The 13297-nt window shown below is 43.7% G+C and overlaps 1 protein-coding gene across 4 annotated transcripts in view; it reads right to left on the bottom strand.

Moving 5' to 3' along the window:
* LOC121290670 (putative pre-mRNA-splicing factor ATP-dependent RNA helicase DHX32) overlaps positions 1-13297 on the bottom strand; it is a 143248-nt gene that overhangs the window by 57816 nt on the left and 72135 nt on the right. For 3 of the 4 annotated variants that reach the window (XM_041211469.1, XM_041211645.1, XM_041211558.1), the window contains one exon: positions 6811-7053. The exons of the other annotated variant lie outside the window; for it this stretch is intronic. In XM_041211469.1, coding sequence (XP_041067403.1) covers positions 6811-7053 — 243 coding nt within the window. The remainder of the gene's footprint in view (positions 1-6810; positions 7054-13297) is intronic. 4 annotated transcript variants of the gene reach the window in all.

Genomic DNA, 13297 nt, shown 5'->3' on the forward strand with positions numbered 1-13297 from the left:
TGGCACCACTTCCACAAACATTCACTCCCTCCACCACTGACGATTAGTGGCAGCAGTACAAAGGATGCACTGCAAAAGCTCTTTAGGCAGCACCTTCCAAACCCACGAATGCTACCATCTAGAAAGACGGGGACAGAGGTACTTGGGAACGCCACCATCCGGAAGTCCCCTTCCAAGCCACTCACTATCCTGACTTGAAAATATATCGCCATTCCTTCACTGTTGCTGGGTCAAAATCATGGAACTCCCTCCCTAACAGCACTGTCAGCGTACCTACGCCACCTAGAGTGCAGCAGTTCACCACCATCTTCTCAAGGCAATTTGGGATGTGCAATAAATGCTGGCCAAGCCAGTGAAGCCCACATCCCATAAAAAATGAATAAAAAAAACATAAAGGCTGTTTTCTGGGCACATTTTAAAAGTTACAAAGGGTCAAAGCTCAGTGTGTAAAATAAAGTTGTAACATTGTGTGAAGAGCACGAACTAGCGGCACCTACTTAAGGAAGCACAGTACACACTGGAGGAGGGGATAGCGTAATCCTGCCATGGCAGATGGTGGAATTTGAATTCAATAAAAATCTGGAATTGAAAGTCTAATGGATGACCATGAAACCACTTTACCATATGGTTGACTCTTAATGGCCTAGCAAGCCACTCAGTTGTGTCAAACCGCTGCAAAGTCAGAGACAGATTGACGGAGTCAGAATGAAACCAGACGGGCCACCCGGCATCGACCGAGGCACCTGAAATGACACAGGTAATCTCAGCCCTGTAAACCCTGCAAAGTCCTCTTTATTAACATCTGGGGGCTTGTGCCAAAATTGGGAGAGTTGTCTCACAGACTAGTTAAGCAACAGCCTCACAGAATCATATATTACAGATAATGTCCCAGACGCCACCATCACCATACCTGGGTATGTTCTATCCCACCGGCAGGACAGATCCTGCAGAGGTGCCAGCACAGTGGTATATAGTCGGGAGGGAGTTGCCTTGGGGTCCTCAACATCGACTCTGGACCCCATGAAGTCTCATGGCATCAGGTCAAACATAGGCAGGAAGCCACATGATTACTGTCTTCCTTCAGCTAATGAATCAGAGCTCCTCCATGTTGAACACCATTTGGAGGGAGCATTGAGGGTGGCAAGGGTTCAGAATGTACTCTGGATGGGGGACTTCAATGTCCATCACCAAGAGTGGCTTGGTAGCACGACTACTGACCAAGCTGGCCAAGCCATAAATGGAGAGAATCTAACCATTGCCCCTTGATGCTCAATGGCATTACCATCACTGAATCCCCCACTATCAACAGCTGCTAGACTGGGTCTGCGGCAGATGGTGAGGGAACCAACAAGGGGGAAAAACATACTTGACCTCATCCTCACCAACCTGTCTGCCACTGATGCATCTGTCCATGACAGTATCTGTAGAAATGACCACCACACAGTCATTGTGGAGACAAGTCTTGCCTTTACATCGAGGGTACTTTACATCGTGTTGTGTGGCACTACCATCCTGCTAAATGACATAAGTTTCAAACAGATTTAACAACTCAAGACTGGGCATTCATGAGGCGCTGTGGGTCAACAGCAGCATTGGAACTGTACTCAAACACATGTAACATTATGGCCCGGCATATCCCCCACTCTACCATTACCACCAAGCCAGGGGATCAACCCTGGTTCAATGAAGAGTGCAGGAGGGCATGCCAGGAGCAGCACCAGGCATACTTAAAAATGAGGTGTCAACCTGGTGCAGCTATAACACAGGGCTACTTGCAGGCCAAACAGCATAAGCAAGTGATAGACGGAGCGATCCCACAACCAACAGATCAGATCTAAGCTCGACAGCCCTGCCACATCCAGTCATGAATGGCTGTGGACAGTTAAACAACTCACTTAAGGAAAAGGCTCCACAAATATCCCCATCCTCAATGAAGGGGGAGCCCAGCACATTAGTGCAAAAGATAAGGCTGAAGCATTTGCTACAATCTGAAACGCTCAGTGGATGATCCATCTTGGCCTCCTCTGGAGGCCCCAGCATCACAGGTGCCAGTCTTCAAATAATTTGATTCATTCCACAGTTGAAGGCACTGGATACTGCAAAGGCTATGGGCCCTGACAATATTCCGGCAATAGTGCTGAAGACTTGTGCCCCAGAACTTGCTGCGCCCCTTGCAAAGCTGTTCCAGCACAGCGACAACACTTGCATCTACCCGGCTATGTGGAATATTGCCCAGGTATGTCCTGAACACAAAAGGCAGGACAAATCCAACCCAGCCAATTATTGCCTCACTCTCGATCATTAGTAAAGAAATGGAAGGGGGTCATCAGTGCTATCAAGCGGCACTTGCTTAACAATAACCTGCTCACTAATGCCCATTTTGGGTTCCGCTAGGATACTCAACTCCTGATCTCATTACAGTCTTGGTTCAAATATGGACAAAAGAGCTCAACTCCAAAGGTGAGGTAAGTGTGACTGCCCTTGACATCAAGGCCGCATTTGACCGAATGTGGCATCACAGAGCCCTAACAAAACTCGAGTCAGTGGGAATCAGGGGGAAAATACTCTGCTGGTTGGAGTCATGCCTAGCACAAAGGAAGATGGTTGTGATTGTTGGAGGTCAGTCATCTCAGGCCCTCGGCCCAACCATCTTCAGCTGCTTCATCAATGATCTTCCTTCCATCATAGGGTCAGAAGTCGGGATGTTTGCTGACGATTGTACAATGTTCAGCACTCCTCAGGTACGTCATGTCCAAATGCAGCAAGACTTGGACAGTGTCCAGGCATGGGCTGACAAGTGGCAAGTAACATTTGCGCCACACAATGACCATCTCCAACAAGAGAGAATCCAATCATCGCCCCTTGATGCTCAATGGCATTATCATCACTGAATACCCCAGTATCAACATCCTGGGAGTTACCATTGACCAGAAACTGTACCAGGCTATGCATATGAAAAATGTGGCTACAAGATCAGGTCAGAGGTTAGGAACTGTGTGATGAGTAACTCACCTCCTGACTCCCAAAGCCTGTCTGCCATCTACAAGGCACAAGTCAGGAGTGTGATGGAATACTCCCCACTTGCCTGGATGACTGCAGCTCCCACAATACTTAAGAAGCTTGACACTGTCCAGGTCAAAGCAGCCCGCTTGCTTGGCGGCACATCCCAAACATTCACTCCCTCCACCACTGATGCACAGTAGCAGCAGTGTGTACTATCTACAAGATAGTACAAGGAATTCACCAAGGCTTCTTAGATACACCTTCCAAACCCATGACCTCTACCATCTAGAAGGACAAGGGCAGCAGGTAGATGGGAATACCACCACTTGGAAAGTTCCCCTGCAAGTCACTCACCATCCTGACTTGGAAATATATCTCTGTTCCTTTACTGTTGCTGGGTCAAAATCCTGGAACTCCCTTCCTAACAGCACTATGGGTGTGCCTGCACCATATGAACTGCAGTGGTTCAAGAAGGCAACTCACCACTGCCTTCTCAAGGGTAGCTAGGGATGGGCAATAAATGCTGGTCCAGCCAGCAAAGCCCACATCCCGTGATTGAATAGAAAAAACTACTGGGGAGCTCTTGGCGAATTAAAAGCCTTTTTAGATTGCTCAGTTGTTTCCTTCCTGCTTTGGATCAAATTCCTTTTTTAATTCTAAAGTTAGTGACTGATTATGCTATAGAATGCAGGGAACCATGATGATGTCAGACAAAACAAGGAGGACTGTCTCCTCTTGATGCACTGAAACCAGCCTGCGTAAAGCAGGGAAACTTTTGTAGACATGCTTTATAATGCCACTGATACCCAGGGAGTGGAATGTTTCTAGTATCGAAAGCAGTCAAGGCTTAGAAAGCTACTCAGATACAATAGAAAAAGAGCTTTCTAGGGGACATTGTTGTGTGGGTCTGGTCTCCCCTCAAAACTAGCAAGCCTGTTTCAGATCTGATTTTGTTTATACCTAACCTTAGTATTAAAGTTCAATATGCATTTACAAGAAAACTAGGTGAATCCAAGGAAGGGATGAAATATAAGCTGGTTTAAGGTGTGTGTTGCGGTGGTGGGGGGGTTGAGTGGGGGGAGAGAAGTGGAGGGGGGGGGTGTGGTTGTAGGGACAAGCAAGCAGTAATAGAAGCAGATCATCAAAAGATATCACAGACAACAGAACAAAAAAACACATGGGTGTTGAAGTTGGTGATATATATCTAAACGAATGTGCTAATTAAGAATGGATGGTTGGGGAATTAAGGTATAGCTCTAGTGGGGGGTGGGGGGAGCATAAAAGATCTAAAAATATTTAAAAAGAAATAGGTGGGAAAAGAAAAATCTATATAATTTATTGGAAAAAACAAAAGGAAGGGGGAAGAAACAGAAAGGGGGTGGGGATGGAGGAGGGAGTTCAGGACCTAAAGTTGTTGAATTCAATATTCAGTCCAGAAGGCTGTCAAGTGCCTAGTTGGAAGATGAGGTGCTGTTCCTCCAGTTTGCGTTGGGCTTCATTGGAACAACGCAGCAAGCCAAGGACAGACATGTGGGCAAGAGAGCAGGGTGGAGTGTTAAAATGGCAAGCAACAGGGAGGTTTGGGTCATTCTTGCGGACAGACTGCAGATTTTTCTTTTCCCACCTATTTCCATTATTTTTAAATATTTTTAAATCTTTTATGCTCCCCCCGCCCCCACTAGAGCTATACCTTAATTCCCCAACCATCCATTCTTAATTAGTACATTTGTTTAGATATATATCACCAACTTCAACACCTATGTGTTCTTTTGTTCTGTTGTCTGTGACATCTTTTGATGATCTGCTTCTATTACTGCTTGCTTGTCCCTACAACCACACCACACCCCTCCACTTCTCTCCCCCCCCCCGCACCCCCCCCCCCCCAACCACACACACACACACACACACACACACACACACACACACTAAACCAGCTTATATTTCACCCCTTCCTTGGATTCACCTAGTTCTGTTGAAGGGTCATGAGGACTCGAAACCTCAACTCTTTTCTTCTCCGCCGATGCTGCCAGGCCTGCTGAGTTTTTCCAGGTAATTCTGTTTTTGTTTTAGATTTCCAGCATCCGCAGTTTTTTGTTTTTATCTATGCATTTACAATGTTGTTTAAAGCAGATAAAACAATTGTGATCAATACAGTATATCAAAATTAAACCAAACATTCATTACAGGGTAGAGTTGTGCAATTGTTACAGCAGGGGAGTTTCTTCCATTGGTTCAGCCACCAATTTTCTCTCAATCAACACCTAACAGAGCTTTGTTCATGTTTGCGCAATCTTGCTGCCCATTTTCCTACTTCACAACAGCAGCTAGCTTAAACAAACTTTCATCTCCTGTAAGGCACTTTGAGATATACTGAGGTTGTGAAAAGTGCTGTCGACAAAGCCAGAGATCACAAGCTCAAACTCTGTCTGGTCAGGAATTCTACAAAATCTGGTCACTGGGTGAGCTGGCACCAGAAAAACAGATTGTGGGCAAGTAGGACTGTGACTAAAGAAAGCCCATGACCTTTTCTGAATAACCAGGGCCTTCATGTTCACATCCAAGCTTTGGGTGCATCCTGATGAAGTGATTTGCTCCACAGAGGGCTGGTTCCATCATGCTAGAATGCAAGCTGGTGACATTGAATTGGAAAAACAAATCCCTGCTAATCCCACTGTGTTTTCTCTCTACTGTATTAGTAATTGGTTATCATGTAATCCTGCACATAAACTATTAGATATCCTAATTCATTACATGTCATTCAAGAGTCTATTAATCACACGGCGATAAATGGCCATGGGCAGTCCTAAGTCTATAGACACACAGCAAGGTGTGCAATTTTACTGTTCAAGTAGATGTATACGCTGCCAACAAGAAATACAAGGTTGCTCTACTTTAACAAAAAATCCTATTAAAAATGAAGTTTTTTTTTAAATCGTTTACTGAATGTGAATGTGCATGGCTAGGCCAGCATTTATTGCCCATCCCCAATTGCCCTTGAGAAGGTGGTGGTGAACTTCCTCCTCGAACCACTGCAGTCCATGGTGGTGTAAGTACACCCACAGTGAGTTCCACAGGTAATAAATTTGGAGAATCTCAACGTAAGTTTCTCAATTCTAAGATGCACAAAAGCATAAACTAAATAAGTACATGAGGGAGAAAGGAACAGAAGGTTATACTGATAGGGTTAGGTGAATTAAGGTGGGAGAAGGCTCTTGCGGAGCATGACTAACAGTTGGGGTGAATGGTCTAAAAATTCTATGTAGCTCAACGTAGCTTGTGAGCTTGACCCTTCAATGCGCCAACTAGCACTTGATTCACAATCACATCTGCAAGTCTCGTTGGGGAAATGGTGAAATGTAACACTGAAAGCAGGAGTTCGGAATTGCTGTCCATCGTTGGTGCAGAGTTGCGTGAACCTAGTGTTTTGTGTCTAACCTGGCACAACCTAACTTTCCTGGGAGGAATCAGATGGGATGGGGTGGAATCAGATGCTTATTTTCTCAATGAAAAGGAAGATTAAGCAGGATGTAAAATGGGTAGCAGGTCCAACTGGTCAGATTCCTCCATTGTGGACTAGATGGGAACTGACCTGTTTATTCCCCAGCACCAATGTGAGGCCTCAGCTAGCACAAATGATAAAAAAAAATAAAAGTAGGCAATAAGTGTCTCAAATAGGAGCAAAACAAAACAGTAAATATACATTTATGAGCAAAGCTGTTTTCCTTTTAAGCAAATAAAAATTTGGATTAGCAATGTTATTGTTAATAGCAAAAAATGCTGCACCTTAGAGTTGAAAAGTTCACTTACATTTTTCTGTTCCATTCCAGAGTCTATTACATAAGTGACATCAATAGCAAATGAAGAATCTGCTAACGAGTCTGCAATGATAATCTTCCTCCGGTAATCCTCGAATTTCTGGCTGCAATTTTCATAAATTTTTTGGAAGTTGCTTCCGATGCCAGAATGTAATGGAATAGGAATGAGCTCACCCAACTGAGACCCAATAGCACCCCCTTCTGTCCGTATAGCTTGACAACAGTCTTTTATCTCCTGCAAAACAAGAAACAAGAAGGTACAGAAATCATGCTATTTGCTTGTTGGTCATCAGGAAACGACCACCTAGTTTAACTAAACAAATTGAGGTAAAGATCTCAGCTTCAGCAACCATTTGGTGACAATTCCCATCACTGCTCCTTAGTATGCCACGACAAAGTAATACAATTTGGAAGGAAGAATGAGGAGAGGCAATTCGAATTAAATGGCACAATGTTAAAGGGATGCAGGAAGAGTGCAGCTGTGCATTCACATATAAAAATCTTTGAAGATGGCAGAAAATGCTCAGGTAGCTATCTGAAAAGCATACAGGGTCCTTGGCTTTATAAACAGAGACAGAGTGCCAAAGCAATAAAGCTGTGCTAAACGTATAAGAATCACTGGTTAGGCCTCTTCTAGAGTACTGTGTCATATTCTGGGTGGCAGACTTTCGGAAAGATGTCAAGGACTTGGACAGGTGCAGAGAAGGAAATGAGTAGAAACCTTTTTACACAGTGAGGTGTTATGATCTGGAATACACTGCCTGAAATGAAAGGGTGGTGGAAGCAGATTCGACAGTAATTTTCAAAAAGAAATTGGACAGACGCTTCAAAGGAATAAACCTACAAGGCTATATGGAAACAGCAAGAGAATGGACGTTCTATGAAAGAGATAGCACAGACGCATTGGGTCAAATTAACTCCTTCTGTGCTACATGATTCTACGAAAGGTTCTTTTCTGTCATCATTCCAAACTTGAATCCCCCACGAGTGCCCTTGTGCCTCTCAGCATTAGTTGAATCTCCTTCGTAGTTTCATAACTGCCTCTCTAATTGCAGTGACCCTAAATAGTCATCCTTCGCTATCACCGGGCATCTCACTTAACATTCCAATTGGTCAAGCTCCTCCCCACCTGTTTCCTCTTTGTAACACCGAGTCCTCCAGATTCTATTTGCACATGGTCACACACCTTTCCATAGTTGCCTCCTGAAAATGGACTTGTATATGAACAAGGCACTCCTAAATTTAAGGCATGCCTTAGATACCTTCGCTGTCTCAGTTGCTCACATAATTGCATCCCACACCCACTATATATTGGAGTAGACTCCTACGCACAATATCTCTTTATTCAATAGTATAATCCAGGTGTGTAACAATGGTGATTCCTCGTGATCCATAATGGATATTCTTATATTTTGAAAATGTCTTTGAAAATACCTTGCTAATTTTCTTGATTCGGGATGAAGAAAACGTCTGGTAAGATGAGACCAGATTCAAATCGTTACACTTGTCTAAACCGCTGCCACATGCATCAAGCCCTGTACTAAATCCCATGTACCTAATGCCCCAACTACACTGATCTATATTGGTTCCCCATTCCTGACACTCTGATGTTAAATCATCATCCTTCCATGGCCTTGCACATCCTTGCTCTGCAATCTCCTATAATCTTATCTACCCTATCAATAACAGCATTCCTCTGTTTCAGCCTCTTATGTGATCCCACTCCATTGGTTCAGAGTCTGAGAGAGCATAGATCTTAATCTTTGGAATTTTTTCCATAAACCTTTAACTCCATCTTGCTTCTCTTTTAGAAATCTTCACACAACCCAAGTCTTTATTCACTTCTACTAACTCCCTTCTTTCTTGCCTCTCTGTCCCCTTATTCTTACACCTGTGAGGGACCATTCTTCACATTAAAGGCACTATATAAATGCAATAAGAGTGAGATTGCAAAGAAAAAATACTAGAGATATTAACGGAACTAAAAGCCAACAAGTCCCCTGGCACTGATGTTCTAAATCCTAGACACCTTAGCAATCTACCGTAACTGCAATAGGTTTGATGAAGGTATTCAAAATCAAGAAGGATCTGGGCATTGCAGATAGAGAGAACACATTCCCACTAGTGAAAGGATTGAGAACGAGAGGGCACAGATTTAACATAACTGACAAAAGAAGCAAAAATTTATTCAAGCAACAAGTGGTTAAGGTCTGGAATGCAAGAGTGTGATGGAGACAGGTTCAATTTAAGAATTCAAAAAGGAATTAGGCTTTATTGGAAAAGGAAGAATGTGCAGGGTTACAGGGAGATGGTGGGGGAATGGCATTCAGTGAACTGCTCATTCGGAGGGTTGGTACAGACACAATGGGTCAAATGGCCTCCTTCTGCACTGTAACAATTGTTGGAATCATATTTTTTAAAACTGGATTTTTCTTTTAAAATATGGAAAGATATTGCATTATCTGGAAATTTGGATGCTGACCTGAAGTTTTTTTTTTAAGAAAGGATCATAAGTTCACCTTGGAGCTGTCAACAAGCATGCCTTTTTTCCAGAAATCACCTGATCAGAATGGTACTTGAGGAAGAGCTGTTAATTTGTTTTGAGCTGCAATCACTCTAATTGATGGGGTGAAAGAATTGGAAAAGGCACAGGCAAGTGATTTACTGGAATCACATGGCAGAGACAAGCTTTACATTTTGAACCTGCTGTGTTGTGAATTCATCTTCACATGAGGGATCTCCAGATCAACAGAGCGAGACCCTGCGAACTTTTTCCTTTATTATTTAACGCCTGTCCTCTAAACCCCATCTCTGCAGAGAGACCCTATCTGTTTGTCCTTTGTTCTTGCGTGTATGTGCATGTGCGTACGTGTGCTAGGGTATTTTCTAAAAGGAATAGATATTTATAACTTCGAGTACAATTGTGTGTTAGCCAGTTTTTGCAACTTGTTTTATAATAAATCAATCATTCTGAGTTTATTGAAAGAAGCTTGGTTTAATTCTGGGTTTAACGGTAGTGAAGGCCATTTTGGTGAGTGAATTAAACTTTAAAACCAATGGTGCAACCTGCGGAGTAGTGGGCTAGATAAACTACGCACTACTCCAATCTGGATTGTAACACAATTCTGTGATCCTGTGATGAGATCAAAATTTGGAGTGAGGAAAGACCACTTTGTCAGCCATAGAGGTCTACAGCACAGAGAAAGGCCCTTCGGCCCATCGAGTCTGCATCAGTCAAACAAGTACCTAACTATTCTAATCCCATTTTCCAGCTCCAGACCCATAGCTTTGTATGCCATGGCATCGCAAGTGCACATCCAAATATTTCTTCAATGTTATGAGGGTTTCTGCCTCTACCACCTTTTCAGGTACTGAGTTCCAGGCTTCCACCACCCTCTGGGTGAAAAAATTCTTCCTCACATCTCCTCTGAACCTCCTGCCTCTTAAATTAAATCTATGCCCCCTGGTGATTGATCCCTCCACCAAGGGAAAAAGTTCCTTCCTGAATAGTTCCTACCTATGCCCCTCATAATTTTATACACCTCAATCATGTCCCCCCTCAATCTCCTCTGCTCGAGGGAAAATAAGCCCAGTCTATCCAATCTCTCCTCACAACTAAAACTCTCCAGCTCAGGCAACATCCTGGTAAATCTCCTCTACACTCTCTCTAGTGCAATCACATCCTTCCTATAATGTGGATTCCAGAACTGCATACAATACTCTAGCTTGGCCTAACCAGTGGTTTATACAATTCCAGCATAACTTCCCTGCTCTTACATTCTTGACCATGTACAATGCACATTCAACTCAACCAAAATACTATGTGGACTACACACCCATAAGACATAGGATCATGGAACGATACAACACAGAAGGATGCCATTTGGCATATCATGCCTATCCAGTTCTTTGGTAGAGCTATCCAATTAATCCCACTTTCATGCTCTTTCCCCACGGCCCTGTAAGCTTTTTCTCCTCAAGATTTTATCCAATTCTCTTTTGAAAGTTAGGACTGAATCTGCACCCACTACCCTTTCAGTCAGTGCATTCCAGGTCACAGCAACTCACTGCATAAAACCACTGCGTCACTTGTGCTTCTTTCGCCAATCAAATTACATCTGGATCCTCTAGTTACCAAACCTTCTGCCACAGAAAAAGTTTTTCCTTAACTACTTTATTAAAATCGTTCATGATTTTGAATACCTCTATCAAATCTCCTCTCAACCTTCGCTGGAGAATAACTCCAGCTTCTTCAGTCTCCACAGAATTGAAGCCCCTCAGCTGGTATAATTCTAATAAATTTCTTCTGCACCCTCTCCTAGGCTTAAGGTGGAATATTTTGTATCCATTGGCAGAGAGTCTTTGGCGGCATGAACGGACAATATGGCAAAAAGGCCAAAAATCATGCAATTGTTCTCTCTGCCCGTCAATGGTGGGCTGCGTTTCCATCGGATGTCGAGAATTTCTTTGTAACACATCTGCATATCATTATATGCCCAGCTTGCTGGAATCATCATGCAGACATGGTTCACAATTACACATAAGCGATGCGCATCTGGTGAGCTGCACTTCACTGGGGATTCCAGGTTTGGTTGCCTACCTTACTTTGGGCAGCACTCGCAGTCATCAGTGCCAGGCTTCACAGATAGCACATCATCACTTTTAGGGGGGCTCCCCAGCAAGTCTTCACCTACCAGATCAGCCATAAGGTGGGATAGCTTTTCAATGGCTGCAGGGCTAGGGCTTGCATGGGGAAGTGGCCTCAGGCAAGGGAAGAGGGCTGTATTGGGGAAGGGTGGTATCCCAGGGTGTCTGTTGGTCACAGTTTGATCCGTGCAAGTGGCCTCAAGATATTGAAGGCTGAGGTGGCATTCTCCAGAGGAGATGTGGCCAGATGGAGATGTGAGGGTGTGTGTGAGAGAGTGAAAGTGGTGATGTCCCTTGAGCTGGCAGTGAGTGAGATGCCTGTGAGAGTTTAGAGTGATGAGATGGTTGCCTTACCCTGGCAGCACGGATGAGATCATTCATCCTCTTTCTACATATGCTGGCCAACCTCTTCTGTGTGGCATTGGCACTGATTACCACTGCCATCATCTACCAAATCGGAATGGTGAGATTGCTGGATTTCTGGCAGCCAGAGTGGGGGTAGAGGACATCATGGTGTCCAAAAGACATTCCAAAAAGGCATCCAAAGGGCATCACTCAATCCAGGGGCTGCAGCCTTCTTGCCTTTCGGGGCCATGACTTTTGTACAGCAGTCCTGGGCTGGAAGCACTGAGAGGTGTGCGCGCGACTGCACTTTAAATATGGCAATCGCGTGAGAAAGCAGAGAGGTGACGGTGTGGCAGGCAGATGAGAACCCACCCGCCATCAAAATGGCATGTTTTTCAGGAATGCAGGCTGGATTAGGACAACACAGCATGAAAAGCCGCCACTGAGGCCGGCGGGTAAAAACTTTTTCCCTCCCGCTACTGCACTTCGTGCGTATCTGGGACGATTCCACTCTTAGTCACTCTTACAGAGGATGTTGGTTATAGCCATTGGTGCTGTGAGAATCAAAACTCTGCAGTGCTATTGTAGTTCTGAGTTTGTGCACAAGAAATATTGTCTTCCATAGACTTAGATGATGAACAGCAGGATGCTTACAACCTCTCGCTCCATAATAAACATAGCACAAACATTTTTTTTCTGTTTGCATTCTAAAGTCACCATATGAAAATAATGGGTCAGGAAAAGACCAGCTGGTTCATAAAGCCTACTCCAAACCCATGATGTCTGGAGTATCATGATTAGACATCCTAGCCCCAGGTACCCAGCTACTCCCAAAAACATGTTTCACTTGAGGTTTGCTCATTTTCCATGCTTGGTCTTCAAATCCACAATCACAGTCCAAAGTAGCAAGCCTACACATGTAGGACTATATAGTTCTTACAATGCTAAAGTTAATAAAATTAGTTAAAAATCTAATACTCACCTGTAGAAAATGGACTCTAACCCAGCTTAGCAATGATCTGTCTTATCATCATTGATTCAAACATGACAATTCTGCAGTGGATTCAGTTTATTTCAATTTGTTTAATAAATGAACCTGAACTGATGATCTGCATTAGGATTGCCAACCTTCCCAAGATTTTCCAGGAATTAAATATTCATCTTTGGACACTGTTGCTTGCAACCCGGGAGAGAAAAAAAAATTCAGAAGGAAATTAGAATAAAATTGTTTTCTCATTTTCTTTGAACACTTTTAATAGATCTAAAAATGTTGTAGAGTGGGACTGTTTGACTTGGTGGAGGGCTTTGACTAGAGAGGTTGTGAGATGAAACTTCGAGGAAAACATTCCGCCAGAGCTGGCAACCTGAATCAACATAAACCAGCAACAGACAGGCAATATGGATAAATCAGGCAATTCTGGCAATGCATGTCAGGAAATCATGTGCATGAAGTGACTTTCTGGGTCTGCTGGAAGTACTGGATAGAA

The sequence above is a fragment of the Carcharodon carcharias genome, chromosome 1 (genome assembly GCF_017639515.1).
Source record: "Carcharodon carcharias isolate sCarCar2 chromosome 1, sCarCar2.pri, whole genome shotgun sequence".
NCBI classification, from domain to species: Eukaryota; Metazoa; Chordata; class Chondrichthyes; order Lamniformes; family Lamnidae; genus Carcharodon; species Carcharodon carcharias.